At 49.6% G+C, this 16,324-nt stretch overlaps 1 protein-coding gene across 6 annotated transcripts in view; it reads right to left on the bottom strand.

The window, feature by feature from the left end:
- Nucleotides 1-5,136: 5,136 nt before the first annotated feature.
- The window catches only part of ADAMTS17 (ADAM metallopeptidase with thrombospondin type 1 motif 17), a 327,093-nt gene continuing 315,905 nt past the window's right edge, over nucleotides 5,137-16,324 (bottom strand). For all 6 annotated transcript variants that reach the window (XM_082736454.1, XM_082736458.1, XM_082736455.1 and 3 more), the window contains 2 exons: nucleotides 9,213-9,390; nucleotides 5,137-8,073 (listed from right to left, as the gene is read on the bottom strand). In XM_082736454.1, the coding sequence (XP_082592580.1) occupies nucleotides 7,904-8,073; nucleotides 9,213-9,390 (348 nt within the window). In that variant the 3' untranslated portion in view covers nucleotides 5,137-7,903. The remainder of the gene's footprint in view (nucleotides 8,074-9,212; nucleotides 9,391-16,324) is intronic.

Below are 16,324 nucleotides of genomic sequence, written 5' to 3'. Positions count from 1 at the left end.
TATTTCTATATTTTTACTTTTAATTTTTTTCAGTGTTCCAGAATTCATTGTTTATGCACCGCACCCAGTGCTCCATGCAATACATGCCCTCCATAATACCCACCACCAGGTTCACCCAACCCCCTATCCCCCTCCCCTCCAAAACCCTCAGTTTGTTTCTCAGAGTCCACAGTTTCTCATGGTTTGTCTCCCCTTCCAATGTCCCCCAACTCACTCCTCTCCATCTCCCCATGTCCTCCATGTTATTCCATGTCCTTCGTGTTTATTCAACAAGTAAGCAAAACCGTATGATAATTGATTCTTCCTGCTTGACTTATTTCAGTCAGCATAATCTCTTCTAGTCCTGTCCATGTTGATACTGAAGTTGGGTATTCATCCTTTCTGATGGAGGTATAATACTCCATTGGATATATGGACCGTATCCATTCGTCCACTGAAGAACATCTTAGTTCTTTCCACAGTTTGGCAACTGTGGTCATTGCTGTTATGAACATTGGGGTACCGATGGCCCTTCTTTTCACTACATCTGTATCTTTGGGGTAAATATCCAGTAGTGCAACTGCAGGGTCATAGGGAAGCTCTATATTTAATTTCTTAAGGAATCTCCACACTGTTTTCCAAAGTGGCTACACCAACTTGCATTCCTACCAACAGTGTAAGAGGGTTCCCCTTTCTCCACATCCTCTGCAACACATGTTGTTTACTACCTTGTTAATTCTGGCCTTTCTAACTGGTGTAAGGTGGTATTTCAATGTGGTTTTGATTTGAATCTCCCTGATGGCTAGTGATGATGAACATTTTTTCATGTGTCTGTTAGCCATTTGTATGTCTTCTTTGGAGAAGTGTCTATTCATGTTTTCTGCCCATTTTTTGACATGATTATCTGTTTTGTGTGGGTTGAGTTTGAGGAGTTCTTTATAGATCTTAGATAGCAGCCCTTTGTCTGTACTGTCATTTGTGAATATATTCTCCCATTCTGTGGGTTGCCTCTTTGTTTTGCTGACTGTTTCCTTTGCTGTGCAGAAGCTTTTGATCTTGATGAAGTCCCAACAGTTCATTTTTACTTTTGTTTCCTTTGCTTTGGAGACATATCCTTTCTTCTTAAAAATATTTTATTTATTTATTTGACAGAGATCACAGGTAGGCAGAGAGGCAGGCAGAGAGAGAAGAGGAAGCAGGCTCCCTGCTGAGGGGAGCCCAATGCAGGGCTCTATCCCTGGACCCTGAGATCATGGCCTGAGCTGAAGGCAGAGGCTTTAACCCTCTGAGCCACCCAGGCGCCCTGACATATCTTGAAACAAGTTGCTGTGGCCGATGTTGAAGAGGTTATTGCCTATGTTCTCCTCTAGGATTCTGATGGATTCCTGCCTCATGCTGAGGCCTTTTATCCATTTCAAGTTTATCTTTGTGTATGGTGTAAGAGATTGGTTGAGTTTCATTCTTCTACATGTAGCTGTCCAATCTTCCCAGCACCATTTATTGAAGAGACTGTCTTTTTTCCACTGGATATTTTTTTCCTGCTTTGTTGAAGATTATTTGACCGTAAAGTTGAGGGTCCATATCTGGGCTCTCTATTCTGTTCGACTGATCTATTTCTCTGTTTTTGTGGCAGTACCACGCTGTCTTGGTGATCACAGCTTTATAGTAAAGCTTGAACTCGGGCAATGTGATGCCCCAAGTTTTGTTTTTCTTTTTCAACATTTCCTTAGCAATTTGGGGTCTCTTCTGGTTCCATACAAATTTTAGGATTGTTTGCTCCAGCTCTTTGAAAAATGCTGGTGGAATTTTGATCAGAATGGCATTGAAAGTATAGATTGCTCTAGACAGTATAGGTATTTTAACAATGTTTATTATTCTGATCCATGAGCATGGAATGGTCTTCCATCTTTTGGTGACTTCTTCAATTTCTTTCATGAGTGTTCTGTAGTCCTTGAGTACAGATCCTTTACCTCTTTGGTTAGGTTATTCCCAGGTATCTTATGGTTCTTGGTGCTATAGTAAATGGAATCAATTCTCTAATTTCCCTTTCTGCATTTTCATTGTTAGTGTATAAGAAAGCATCTGGTTTCTGTACATTGATTTTGTATGCTGCCACATTACTGAATTGCTGTATGAGTTCTAGTAGTTTGGGGGTAGAGTCCTTTGGCTTTTCCATATAAAGTATCATGTCATCTGTGAAGAGTGAGAGTTTGACTTCTTCACTGCCAATTTGAATACCCTGTATTTCTCTTTGTTGTCTGATTGCTGTTGACAGGACTTCTAGTACTATGTTGAACAAGAGTGGCAACACTGGGCATCATTGTCATGTTCCTGATCTCAAAGGGCAGTCTGTCAGCTCTTCCCCATTGAGGATGACATTCACTGTGGGTTTTTCATAGATAGATTTTATGAAGTTGAGGAATGTTCCCTCTATTACCCTGATCCTAAATTAGGCAAAGTCCCCACCAAAATGTAGAATTTCAGACCAATATCCCTGATGAATATGGATGCCAAGACTCTCAACAAGATCCTAGCTAATAGGATCCAAAAGTACATTAAAAAGGTTATCCACCATGACCAGGTGGGATTTATCCATGGGATGCAGGGGTGGTTCAGTATTTGCAAATCAATCAATATGATAGAACAAATCAATAAGAGAAGAGAGAAGAACCACATGGTCCTCTCAATTGATGCAGAAAAAGCATTTGACAAGATACAGCATCCTTTCCTGCTCCTCCTTTTTAAATAGAGCATATCTACACTGGTTCTCCCATGCCTGTCCCACCATTTTCTCTTGGATGCTGGAGGTTGGAAGGAGGCAGTGTCTCTTTTGAGTTCCTTGGTCTTTAGATTGAGAGAAATAGTGCTCAAGAAGCTCTCCTGGAGGGAGCTGCACACTTAAGGAAGCCAACCTGCACCTGACTTAGATGATGAAATCCAGGGCTTTTACCTTGACGATGATGTTGAAATGGGATGAGACTTTAGGGGAAGGGTGAGCATATTCTGTGTCTGGTATGTGAATCTTCCTCCAAATGGCTAAATATTTCTCATCTCATCTGCTCTTCCAGAGCCTTCCCACTCTCCCCAGCATGAGACAGACTCTTCGTCTCCTCCCCTTGAACTTAATGTGAGCCTTTGAGACTGCCTTAACTATTAGAAGATGATGGACGTGATGCCATGGAACTTTCAAGTTGTCTAATGGGGTGACACAGCCGTCATGAAAGTCATGCTCTTTCTCAGAGTGTTGACTAGTGCAACCTCCCATCGTCCTTCAGGGTTGCCCAGCAGTTCCTCGGAGAGGTCATGTTGTAGGTATTCTGGCTGTTAAGTCCCAGCTGAGGTTCTTAAGACCGGCACTGTTGGTCAGTTAGGCAAGCAGGGGAGCCATCTCATAATCCCGGCCTCTATTTGTGCTTTGAACCACGCCAGCTAATGTCACATGCACAGAGGTGAGCTGTTCCCACCATGTCTCAGATTTGTGAAAACTCTGAAGGGTCATCCTAGTCCCAGAGTTTTCTGTGGGATGGCCTGTGCATACAGAGAGGTGGTGTATGAAGATGGAGGTCAAGAGAGAGGTCAGGACCAAAGATGTTAATTGGAAAGATACCAGAACATGCTTGGTTCTCAAAGACTTGGGTCTGGGTGACACGACCTACAATGAAAGTACATAGAAAGATGGGGGTTAGGGCTGAGCCCTGGGGCATTCCATAGTCTAGAGCTGGCAAAGAAAGGAGACCTAGGAAGGAGCAAGAGGAGGACAAAAGTCAGGAGACAGTGATCCAGAAGGTACAAGAAGAGCATGTCCCAAAGGATAGGGCCTGCTGAGGACAAGATGCAATGGAATATCTAAAGGTCACGTGACCTAAGAATAGTATTAATGCAGGACAGGGGGCACGAGCCAGAGGAGTGGTTTGAAGAGTTCATGGAAGTTTCAATCCCCCCTCTTCTAGCCTATGTCCAGAGGTCAATCAACAAACCCACAAAGGAAGCCTTAACCTTTCCTTTCTTAGAGTTCCGGCAGCTCTCGCTCATTCTCTGTTGTCCAGGACTCCAGGCTTGTCTGCTCAGTAGGGCTGTGAGCTACTGAGCTGGTTCTTTGCTGCTTCTGTGTTCTCATCAGTTCCAGGGAGTGCTTGGTTCCCACTAGAAACCCACTCAACACTCGCTGACCGAGAGCTTGTCCATTTCACCCACCAAACAGCCAACTGAGGGCCACCCGGGAATCGCAGCTGCTCCTGGAGAAATGACATACCACCAGGGCTGCTGGACATTCCAGAGAGATCAGAGCTCTCAGAGAAAAGAGGAGACGATACTAGCAGGTCTCTGAGGTAGGTGGCTGATGATTAATGAGAATGAATGCCAGCAACAGGCTTGTGTTTCCTGGCAACTGGGGATGCTGTGGGCAGTTTGCTGTCTGTTAAACAAATGGTCTTTGCTTCAGGAAATTTCTGGGGGCTGCTCCAACATTCAAAGGAGGCCTTCTCTCTTGAATGGAGCTCCACGTTCTTGGCTGGGAAACTTTTTCTCCTTGCTGCTAGAAGGAGAGGAACCACCACTTCCTGATCCAGAAGGAGCAGTATCCCTGCTCCGTGTCAATCTCAGATGGGGTCCCACAGTGTGGTAACCTTGCCGTGTCCTTAGCCTGGGAGGATGGCAGGGCCAGGACTGCTTCTCATCCCCGCATGAGGAGGGAAGCTATGGGCAGGGTGGGGGATGGAGGGGCTAAAGATAGCAAAGCAAGGCTGTAGGGAGCAGCTGCCCATTCTGGCATTACCAGGGCCCAGGCTCTGTTTGAAATGCCCCCTTCGCCTGCACCAGGGGTCCCTGCACCCCAAAGGAGCATGGGTGTCTCTGCAAGCGAGGTGGCTTCTGCTCTGCATCAGATGCAGACTCACAGCACAGCTGTCAGGCCTTTGTGTCCCCACCCAGAGCTTTGCAACCACACCAGGGTGAGGCCCGGGACAGGATGATTTGTTAGTACTTGCTCAGGGAGATGCAGCCACTGGCCAGAACCGCATTAACCAGCAACTTCTGACACCGTCCCCAGCTGTGGTTGGGACACCATTCCAGGCATGCTATGGGGCCACTTGCAGGACAGGCCGCCCTCTGTCAGCCCTCGAGGACTGGTTTTTGTCTTTTACTTCACAGACAGCTTAATATTGTTATGGAAAAACATTTTATTAAAACATGTTCAACTCACTTCCAATGAAATGATTAATTTTTCATTTACAGTGGTGTCCAATGTTTGTCTTCTGTTTTTTTTTTTTCTTTCAAAACCAGCACCAAAAAATAAAACAAAAATACCATGGGTACAGTACGTAATGTAAGTTAACTAATGGAAAATATATACATTTGACTCTGAAATGAAGAAAAGAGAGCAAAGCAATCATATTATTGCTGCCGAGGATCTTCCCTGTGTTCTGATAATATCAAGCCATGGTCAAGTGAGAGGGTTTCATTTGTACTCATGAAAGTAGCACCATAAGGTCATAAGACTCTGTAGTTAGTAACACATTTGTGCAATCAAAAAGGTACAGTACTCAAGTGACAGTACAGGATAGTGTTAATAAAGAAACGTCACTGCTGTGATCACAGGGTTTCAATGTCTTCTGTACACAGTGGAAGAAGAGCACCAGGCTGGTTTCGCTAACATTGATCATTGCTTGTGCCATAAACAGAAGGCAGGCTGGGCAATTTCAGTGTCAGCGTGAGCTAAAAGAGGTCAGAAAGACACCAATGGGGGAACCAATGGGGTGTTTAATAAGAATCAAATCAAATCAATTATTTTGGATTTTGAAGGTGTGAGGCCCTGGCCAGATGCATCCAGTGGACACGGTCAAGGTAGCCAGTGGGGGGTAATTCAGAGGTACCAGGGAGAGGGCTCGCTTATGGGCTCACGCAACTTGGGTACAAGCGTGCGTATGAGCAAGAAGGCTTCCTGGCTTCCTTAGCTGGCCATCCTAGCTCTGCTCCTCAGGTTCTGAGGCTGCTACCTTTCTGAAGTTTTGGGGTGAAGCATAGCCCACTGGGGGCTAGGGAAACATGGAAGCCTAGCTCCCCATGAATTTGAAAGTTTTGTGGAAACGGGGTTTGGAGGGATTCTGTTGGTGCCCAAGCCTGAGTTGGGGAGGACAGCATCTTGCACAGGCCCTGGTGCAACCATTGGGGGAGTGGGGGTTACATTGCAGGGTGGATCACTCCATCCTGGCATTCTCTCAGTCCTAAACACAGCACCCAAGCAGGTTTCTCGAAACTTCTCATGATTCAAGTGGAACCGCACACATTTCTTGTCATCCCTATCACTTCTCTGTCTCCGGAATATGAAAAATCATACATTGAAACAGCCTTAAGCTAACCCTAATGTTGTGACATCATCAAAAACAAAAGCAGATACATAAACAGCACCAATAAGTCAGGAAGTCCTTGGAGATGACCCCAGGGAGACGGGCATACATGAGGCTTCCTGTCTGCAATCATGAAGGCGAAGGGGGTATTTATCACGATAAAGTCCTTGAATGTAAGCACCCATCAAACACCCACCAAGTTGGTGAGCGAAACAGGCCTCTTGGCTTCTAGAGTCTTTCCCTTCCAGCTCCCAAAGTGGATGGGGTCCCATGGTCTTCTGTACTCTTGTCATTTGCCCAGGCTTCTGGAGAGGGTGCAGCTCTGCTTTGAGGGGCTGCAGCAGGGAAAGGCTTTCTTCATGCTTTTCTGAGAGTCATCCTTGCCTTACTAAAAAGATGGGTCAATGACAACAGTGTGACAATGCCAGGCCCCGCAAGGTCTGGGCTATGGGAAGGCATGGTGGTTGTGCCGCGATCCTTGCAAGGGGGGCCGTCCTCCATGTTCCTGGCACACCAGGCTGAGTGGCTTCTGGAGGAAACCTGTCCCAGGCCAGGGTGAAGTAGCCAGAGGTTCGAGAAAGAATCAACTTCAGGTAGATGGCCAAGATCAACGGGAAGCCATTTGTAAGGTGCAAAGTTTTACGAAGCACTGCCTGGAGCAGAGGCCCCCAGAAGGCAGAGGGGCCATACGCCCCGGATAAAAGGTTCACCTTTATGCCAGGAAGCAGTCCCATCCCCCTAATTAACATACGTCCCATTTCATAGCACCTTAGAGAAAGACTTTTCTGTTTCCCAATGTGGTTGACTGTATAGAAATTAAATGCCTCCCCAAACCCAAACACTTCCAGAATATTCTTCCTGACACAGGTGGTATGCAGAATCACGTGGTCTTGGCATCCTTGGCTGACAGAGATTCAGATTGTCAGGGACAAGACCTCCAAGACAAGGCCCATGATCTAGAGAATGTGTTTTCAGAGATGGGCCGAGAGGCAAAGTTCTGATGCTCATGTGGTCAGGAAGGTCTCCGGCAGTCTGGGCCTCTCAGAAGCCCTTTGCAGAGGCTTGCTGACATCCGTCCTTCTTTCCAGGGTGGTGCCAGCTTTCAGAATAAAGCCAGTTTTCATGTAAAATGTCTCCTTTGGGGGATAATCCCCCCGGCACATCAAGCACCGGGAATTCAAATGTCAAAAGAAAGCCAAGACAGAAGTGCACAGGGACGTCTCTTTCTTTTGACAACTGTCCATCAGAGGTGTTCCCTTTGAGGTACACAGACCCTTAGAAAGGACAATAATTTTGTGACTCACGCCTATTTCTTTCCTTACTGTAGAAAGCCATCCAGTGGCCATTAACAATATATTAAGTACAAAAGCGCTAACAGCAAACGTCAAGTCCACACTCCAGTTCTATAATGGTCGGATTCTTGGGACAGCCTCGTGGGTGAGTGGTGGTGTGCTCCAGGGGTGGGGGGGTGGGGCCGGCTGCAGGACTGGGGTGCTCTCAGGTGGGCGTTCAGCTTGCCATGTCATTAGCACGCAGGCCACGCGCTGCCGCGCGGGGGGGGGGGGGCGCTGGGCCACGTGTCATGAGCTCAGCGATGGCGGAGGCGGCTGGCGCATCTTGTTTGCATAGAAGTCCCTGCACGTCTGGCAGCAGCGCTGGTACCACCGCATGTCCTGGCAGAGGTTTTTTTCTCGGATGACCCGGCAGTACACCGTCCACTGGTCCCGTGTGCATTTGTAGGTCAGGGCGGCTAAGGGTGTGGTGGGGGGGAGAGAGAGCCCAGGGGTTACGGACGGCTTGGGTACATCCTGATGCATGCACAGAGAGGGCCCGTGGTCTGACTCTAGGGCTGCCCTCGCTCACACATATGCCTGAGCCCTGCATGGACGTGAGGAAACAGGCCCCCTGCCGGGGCCACGGGATGTCACTTTCTTCTACAGGGGATGCACTCGCGTGTCTAACCTGACCACTTCGCAGGGAATGGTGGTCTGGCTGCTTCCTCAGGACAAGGGCACTGTGCACCCTGCTTCCCAGCTAAGTGGTATGCACTGTTGCTTTCTGGCCTAGGATGCCATCCCTGCTGGCATTTAGGAGACAGAATGGCCTGGGGCAGTGGGCTTCAAAAGGCCACTGAAGCAGAAGCTAATGGCACAAGTGGTCTAAACCTCCTTCAGGGTCATCTTGTGGAGAGAAGTTCCTGCCAGAGGGAGGTGTCTGAAGCGTATCAAGGAAGTTTGTGCACGCAGAGGCTGGGGGAATCCCTCTGCAAGCTCCAAGACCACCCCCACGTCTATGAAACAACTTAGAAGCCCCCCTCCTGGCTGCATTCCAACATTAGGGAACGGGGCTCTGGGTAGGAAAATATTCCTTAGGGATTTCTATTTGGAGGAGGAGAGACTGTTAAAAGGAATCATTAAATTGGTGTTTAATGTCTCTCTTCTCCCTCCCATGCCACCGAATTCAAGACTACAACCCGCCAACACCTGCTTTCTTTTCGTGCATCAGCTTAAAGAAAATCCCATGTGCACATCCCCAAGGTTTCGTGAATCACACCCCAGCTCCTTCATTTCTGGAAGAACGCACCTCCCCTTGCCCTCCTCATGCACAGGAGCCCCAAAACCTTATTGGGGGACCATCCTGTGTCCTTCACTGTTGGCAGAGGGACTAGCGGGTGCTTGCCATGTTGTGTTTGAGGTTGCTGCTTGCAGACAAAGAACAAAAGTCCATCTCTGAAACCTCTAACCTTCAACAGAGCTGACAAATGCTGGCCTCTCCAGTGCTGGGATCAGCCCCAAGGGGGGCGCTTTCTGGATTCTAGAACCCCTCCACAAGCAGGGACTAGCTGGCTGGGAGCAGCAGTGCCCTCCCCACCAGCCTGGGGCCACTCACCGAGGCGAGGGGAGGTGATGGTGTTCACGTTGATCTTGTCATTGCAGACCTCCTGGTGGCACTGTCTGTAGGCAGCGGGCTTCAAGAGGGCGGGGCACTCGTTGCCATGGCGCCCGGTGACCTTGTGCATACATTGTACCACGCGGGACTGCAGGCCCTTCCCACAGGTTGAGGAGCACTGCCAGAGATAGAGATGGTCTAAGCTGGGGGCCGAACCTGGGCCGAGTGGTTGTGACCATGGCTACACGGAGCAGCGGCCCCTGTGCCTGGCCCCCGCATGTCATTCCCACGTGCTTGAAATAGTGCAGGACAAGGAGGCTTGGCTGCACACCAGCTGCCTGATAGACGCCTGTTTCAAGATGTTATGGACTGAATGTTCTTTGTCTCCCCAGATCCACATGTTGGAGCCCTAGCTTCCAATGGGTTGGTATTTTTTTGCGGGGGGGGGGGCGGCGGCTTGGGGAGGTAACTAGGTTTAGATGATGCTACGAGGGCAGAGCTTCCATGAAGAGATTAGGGTCCTTTTAAAAGAGGAAGAGAGACCAGAGACTGACTTTCCACCACTTGAGGACACAGTGACAAAGCACTCATCTGCGAGCCAGGAAGTGGGCCCTCACCAAGAACCAAATTGGCCAGCACCTTGACTGTGGACTTCCCTGCCTCCAGAACTGTGAGAAATAAATGTCTGTTAAGCCGCTCATCTATGGTATTTTGTCTCGGCAGTCCAAGCAAAGACAAGATCATTGCTAAAATATTGATTTATGAGGCTTGCATCTTACTTCCCACCCTTTCTACCCCTGTTCCAAGCAGAAAGCTGGGCTTCCAAATTCTCCAGCTAGCAGACAAGACAGCTTGGTGGCACCCAGAAGGTGCTGGGCATGATGACCTCAGGCATCTCCCCCTGGCCTTGGATGTAGAGGTGAGCTCAGTCATGGGGGGGGGGGGTTGAATTTCCCGAAAGCCTGAAGAGTTGGGGCCTAAAATGAAGTAGAAGAAAAGGAAGTGCAACCTTCCATCTTGGAGTCACAGATTATTTGTGGCTCACAGTTTTAACTCAGACACCAAGGCCTGAGCTACTGGCATCTCCAGTCCTTGTAGACCTGGGTTTGCCAAACCAGCCCAGTTAGCTCGGCAGACATCCCAGGTTCCCACTGAGCACACTTGTTTGGACTTCCCCATATAGTTCCAGTCCTCCTCCTATCCCTCTCTGCACCCTTTTATAAAGTGTTCCACAGTGTTCTGCCAGCAATTCGGCCCCTCTGCCCTGATCCTGCCCTCCGAGCTCCTGGGCCCTTGCTGGCTCTCCCAGGAGCCCCAGGAACTCTCTCTCCGGAACTTTCTCTCTGATAAGCTGGTCTCCTCCATGGGGAGAGTCGGGTGCACAGGCGCACTCTCTCCACCTGGGGTCCCCTACCCACCCATGATTTATGGGGTTCTGAGAGCACTCTGCAAAACTTTAATAAAGCAAACACCTCTGGAGCCACAGCCCAGATGGAATTCATGCCAGCAGAGAGGGAAGCGGGGGTGTCCTCCGAACCCCACATGGAGTAGTGACACCAGGTTCCTTTGGATCATGTGCCCCTCTGTCTCCTCCCTGTCCGCCAGGCCTGACCTTGGCCCGTGCTGGAAGGAGGGCCGTCCTGGGGGCGGGGGAGGGGGAAATCTGTGAGGAGTCACCAGGCACTGGATCAGTGGGAGACTGCCGGGACCAGCTACGACCAAGGGGACACGGTCTGCTCCCCAAAGTGCTTGTGCACACCCGGTGAATTCCTCTGCTTCCCAGTCTGACAAGTAGGATCTTGGTTGTTGGTTTTTGTTTTTGTTTAGTTTTGTTTTGTATTTCTTACTTTAGAAGGGTTAGGAATCTCGAGGGAATAGTGCAGGGGTCCCAGTCTTTTCAAATCAAAAAAGAGGTGGGGAAGCCACAAGCAACCCTCCCTGTGGGCTGTGGCATGTTTGAGCCAGAACAGGCACCCTCCCCCGGAGGACGTGGCCAGCTCCAGGGGCCTCAACATTGTGTCTTCTTAACAGCCTATTTTCTAGATAAACGAGGCAGGGGTTTGACAATGGGGTACTCCTGGGACTCAGGAGTTAGCACTGGGACCCAGGGAAGTTTGAGGGGTGCTGAGGTGGAGGGATGAGGCCATATGACAAGGTCCCACCAACAGGATACCTGGAACATGGGATGGCTACCATAGTAACATGACTTCCACCTGGAGGGCATCAAGGAGGAAGCCGGGATCTGTTGCAGGAATTTCCTGTTGTGCTTGTAAAAACCTCAATGACCCAGACCAATCCATCTCTATAAGAGGCACCCAGAACTGAGAACCTCTGATTTATCTGGAACTTCTGCCCAGTGTCCTATGTAGAGTATAATGAGCTCTCTTTTCTTAACAACAAACCAGTAAGGATTCATATACAAAAATGTGTAATTAAGTAAGAGCGGACATCCAGCTATCACCCTGCTGAGTTTATACAGGTATGCTCGAATAAAAGGGGGAGATGGCTTTCACTCAAAATTAGTCTTGGAAAAGACAAAGTTGCCATATACTTTAGTGAGAACAAAAGCTCTCACAGTTCAGGGGCAGGGATAAGGGGTGCCTTTAATTCTTTGTAGTGTGATCACTTGGGGAGCAAGAAAAGAAGAAGGAAGCAAAAGAAATGTAACTGTCTCCCGGAGGCATGACTCAAAATCACAAATGAGGAGGATGAGCTAAAAAAGGTTTAAGAATCACTGAAAAGCAAGCTGGTAAGTGGTTATACAAAGAGCCTGGGATCCACACCAACAGAATGAAAGAAGGAAAAGCCTAAGGATCGTAACGTACTACGAAATCCCGAGGACGCGGAGCATGGCCATGCAAACGCAGAGCAAAGTCCCGCAAACACAGCACTAAACGACACCCCAGCTCACGAGGACCTGTCCAGCGAGAGCAGTGCTTACAGATTCCGGAAGAGGCGGCATCTCTGTGAACTCAGCGGGGACAAGTCCTATGCTGGCCAACGGGGGACCCAGAAGGTAGAGGGGGTGATAATGAGGGCAGACACAGCAAATGTTAGGTTGCACCTTATAAAACTGCTCACATGCACTCGTTTTTGACCCCGTACACCCAGCAGCTTCATCAGGTCTGACTTTATTACATGAAGAAAATTGGCACTATTTCTAAGTTAAAAGATAAGTATAAACCTTTAGATATGCATGGGTAATGACCTGAATGAATTACATATTTTAGGAAGGCGTTTGACCTGTCTGCCTCTACCATTACAGACTTTTATATGTCAAGTTGGTTGTAAAATTAAAAAAAACTTGCTTCCTGGGAAAATGGGATTACTGTGTACTTGGGACCTGGTATCTGCCTATTTGGCACTGGATTACGCACGTGGGGAAAAGAGGAATCTGCGTACTGATCTAGGGGCAACATCAACATTCCTTTTCTCATCAGATGTTGTCTTAGACTATAGGCCCTGGATCTACCTGGTGCAGGAGACACGTCAAGAAGGGAGAATTAGGAATTGAGTGTCTTCATACTCCTTCTAGGAGAGGGGCTCCTTCTGGGGCGGGACAGACGGTGGCTGGGGCCCCAGGAAACTGCACTGGTGAGTGGAGAAGGCTTCTGAAGCCGTGCTTTTCTCGCTCCCATGGCACCCCCTGACCACACAAGGTACCCAAGGCCCTGCCGGCTGGGCAGTCAGCCCAGCTGAGTCACTTCCTGACCAGCAACATCAGGAAGGGCTTCAATGTCTTTTGCAGGTGTCATTATTATGTATGTAAAAATCAGGGCAAGAACTCAATCCTGTGGGTCTATTCAAACCAAATGCAAAACTGACAAGATCTCTGCCTGAAAATGATCGATGACCATTGTAAAACTCAGGTGTCTGGGGTTGCCCTTGAAAAATGATTTCCCCTCTGAAAGTTCTTAGTCTTGTTTCACAGGCTCTAAGGCCAGTTGGGGAGGAGGAGGGTGTGGGGGGGGGCAGGAAGGGAGTGTATTCATGACAGCCTTGTGTATACAGGTGGTGTGTCTGCTTGTCCCATGGGCTCACTTGTAAGGTTCCACAATAGTGTGGAACATTCCACAACAATCTTGAGGCTGCTGGCCACTGAGCTCAGTGGGGGGGTCAGTGTTTGGGCCAAGGTCACGTAGTAAGTGGCAGAGGAGGGACAGGACCCCAGTTGCCCCATTTCATGGACCAAATTCCATCTTCCTGTATGAATTATGGTTTGTACTGGATAGAGCCTCCATGTGAGCCAGGAAACAAGAAGTCAGGTTACTGCCCAGGTCCACCATCTTCCCTAGCACAGGGTCACTGGCTTTTAATTTTCCAGCCCGGAGAAAGAACTGGCCTGACATCCACAGGTAACCACACTCTCCTTGACTGGAGTCGTATTAGGGACAGAGCAGCAGGGGAAGAACAGACCTGTTAGCACACTCCATACCTCGGGCAAGTTACTTAATCTATCTGAGCCCCAGTTTCTTCACTTGTGGCTTGAGGATAATAAAATGTTCCTTGCAGAATAATTTTGATGATTAGAATAACTTGGAACAGGGGCACCTTGGTGGCTGTCATTAAGCATCTGCCCTTGGCTCAGGCCATGGTTTCAGGGCCCTGGGATTGAGTCCTGCATCGGGCTTCCTGCTTGGCAGGAAGCCTGCTTCTCCCTCTCCCACTCCCCCTGCTTGTGTTCCCTCTCTTGCTGTCTCTCTGTCAAATAAATAAATAAAATCTTAAAAAAACCCAAACAGAATAGCTTGGAATAAGTGAGCAGCAGTGAGGGAGCCGTCTGCAAGTGCTACTGTTATTATTAACAGTCAGTGCTTGGACAAGAGCAGAGAACCGACCAGAGAATCCCTGGAGCCCAGGAAAAGGCGCTGAGCCGCTTGCCTGCTGGCTTAGCTCTCTGGGGGGTTGGCCACACCCCACCACCAGGCCCCACAGGCAGGTGTGGCTGTCTGCCTGTGCCTGGCCCCTGGCCCTGATCTGGCAGCTCAGCGAGATAACCTCCCGGAGCTGATCTGACCCTGAAAACGAACGCGAACACGACTGTAGACAAGTCTGAGGGGCTGCTTTCAATAGCAGCCCCTTGTAACCTGAGCGTGCTGCATCGGGTTAACACAGGGGGCACAGACAAGGAATTCTGTCTCCTCCTGCCTCCCCTCCGCCTCAGCTTTAATTAAACAGGGAGGAGACCACAGTGTCTCCTGCTAGCGCTGGATTAGCCCCAAGCATCACTGTGAAGCCATTCTGGGACTTTTAAAAATCCCAGCAAACAGATCTATAAAAAACATATCTGGTCTTGTTGGAAGTCCTCTTTCACTGTGGGGTATTTTTTTCAGGTCGTTCATTACATTAACGTTTAATATGGCTCCCTGAGACTGGGGAAACAAAGAAACGAAGCAGTAATAAATCCAGCTGGGAAAGCTCCCCACCAGACGACCCAAAGGGAGGACAGCCCCTCACGTTCCCCCTCCCCAGCTGTGCACCACAGACAAGGCCTGGTGACCTGGCCCCCAGCCCCGGGCAGTCCCCCCGCTGGGATGGGGAGTAAAAGACACATGGGGGGGGGATTGTTCACTGGAAAAGCAATAACAGAATGAAAATTCTAGCACCCGGGGAGCAAAAGACTTATGGCCAGAGAGAGAAATCTTTGACTTGGACATATCCATGGGCTCGTGGTATTCATTCGGGTGTGGCTGTGAACAAGAATTCCCTAAAAAACTGGGGAAGGCCTTTGGACTCTCGGACCCAAGTGACAGCGAGACATGGTGCAACGCTTCCTTGCCAGCTTCTTTGGGGGTGATGATGACGGTGGTGGTGGCAGCGATGACAGCAGTAGGAACAGCTGGACCCACCTTCTGCATGCCTACCATGTACTGAGCCCTGGGCTTAATGTCACTCTTGTTAGACCTCATTTATCATCCCGCTAACAGTGGCTATGGCCAGGGCGGCGCTCAGAACATAGTAGGTGCACAGTAAACATGCATACACCACACTGGCTTTCAGAGAAGAGGAACAGGAGGCCCAGAGTATCCCTGCAGCTCCTCCCCAGTGACAGCTCCAGCCCCTTACCCCCCACCTCAACCTCCTCCAGGGCCACAGGGCTCCCCAGCAGGGAGGAACCGGGTCTCTGTCATCCCATGGTGGCCCAGCCTTGATGACATGCTCCTCTGCAGTGAGGTCTGCCTTCTCTTCAACTTCTCCCAGCTGTAAAATCACGACTATAAATAACACCAGATCCCAAAGCGGTGTTTTGAGAATTAGCTAAAGGAGGTCGTAAAAACCTCAGGAAGATGGCAACGCTGCAGGAATGTTCGATACTTGCTGGAGCCCAGGTTCCGACGGTGGCGGGGGCGGCCAGGCTTCCTCCCCGGCTCTGGGGTGAGCAGCAGAGCTGGCAAGGGGGGAGCCCTCAACGCCCCAGCGTGAGGGCCCCATGTTCTTGTGCTCTGCCGGGCAGGTTTGGCTCGCAGAGCCTGAGGCGGGGGTGGGGGAAGGGCAGACCCTCGTGCTAACTCCATTTTCTGTGGGTGTCTGAAAGGCACTTGGCTGGTGAAATGTCAAAAGCGCTTCAAAAGCATTTTTGACAGATTTCCCCCCAGACTTGGCATGAGCCATGCAACCGTCGGAAGCTGTTGAAACCTGAAATAGCAGGTTTTAAACAGTAATGAAAATCCCCACTCTTTCCTCCAGCCTTGAAACTGGAAATGCTTTCTCAGACACACACACACACACACACACACACACACACCCCTTCAACTCATACTCCCTCTCAAACTGTTTTTCCTTCCTCTCCACAGCCTTAGCTTGAGGTTTCCCCAGTGTCTCTGAATTTGCAACCTGCTGACCTACAAATCCTGGCTGGGGTTCTACAGCCGGGGAGCCCCAAGGTCAAGGTGACCCCCGAAAGCCCAAAAGGTTTGGTGATCCCAAGAACTCCTGATTGTGCTCTGTGAGCCTGGGGCGCAGAGGACCCTGCAGGGCCACTGTCCCTGTCAGTCCTCAGGCAGGAGCTGTGATCACTCTGGTAGCTTAGCTCTCTCAGCCCGTTAGTGACTGTGTGAAGGCCTTCCACTCCTGCTGGAGGAGGCTGGCCCAGGCGCTCTGCAAGCACTACA

Source organism: Mustela nivalis, assembly GCF_964662115.1.
Source record: "Mustela nivalis genome assembly, chromosome: 6".
Lineage (NCBI taxonomy): Eukaryota > Metazoa > Chordata > Mammalia > Carnivora > Mustelidae > Mustela > Mustela nivalis.
This window is presented reverse-complemented; position numbering and strand designations above follow the sequence as displayed.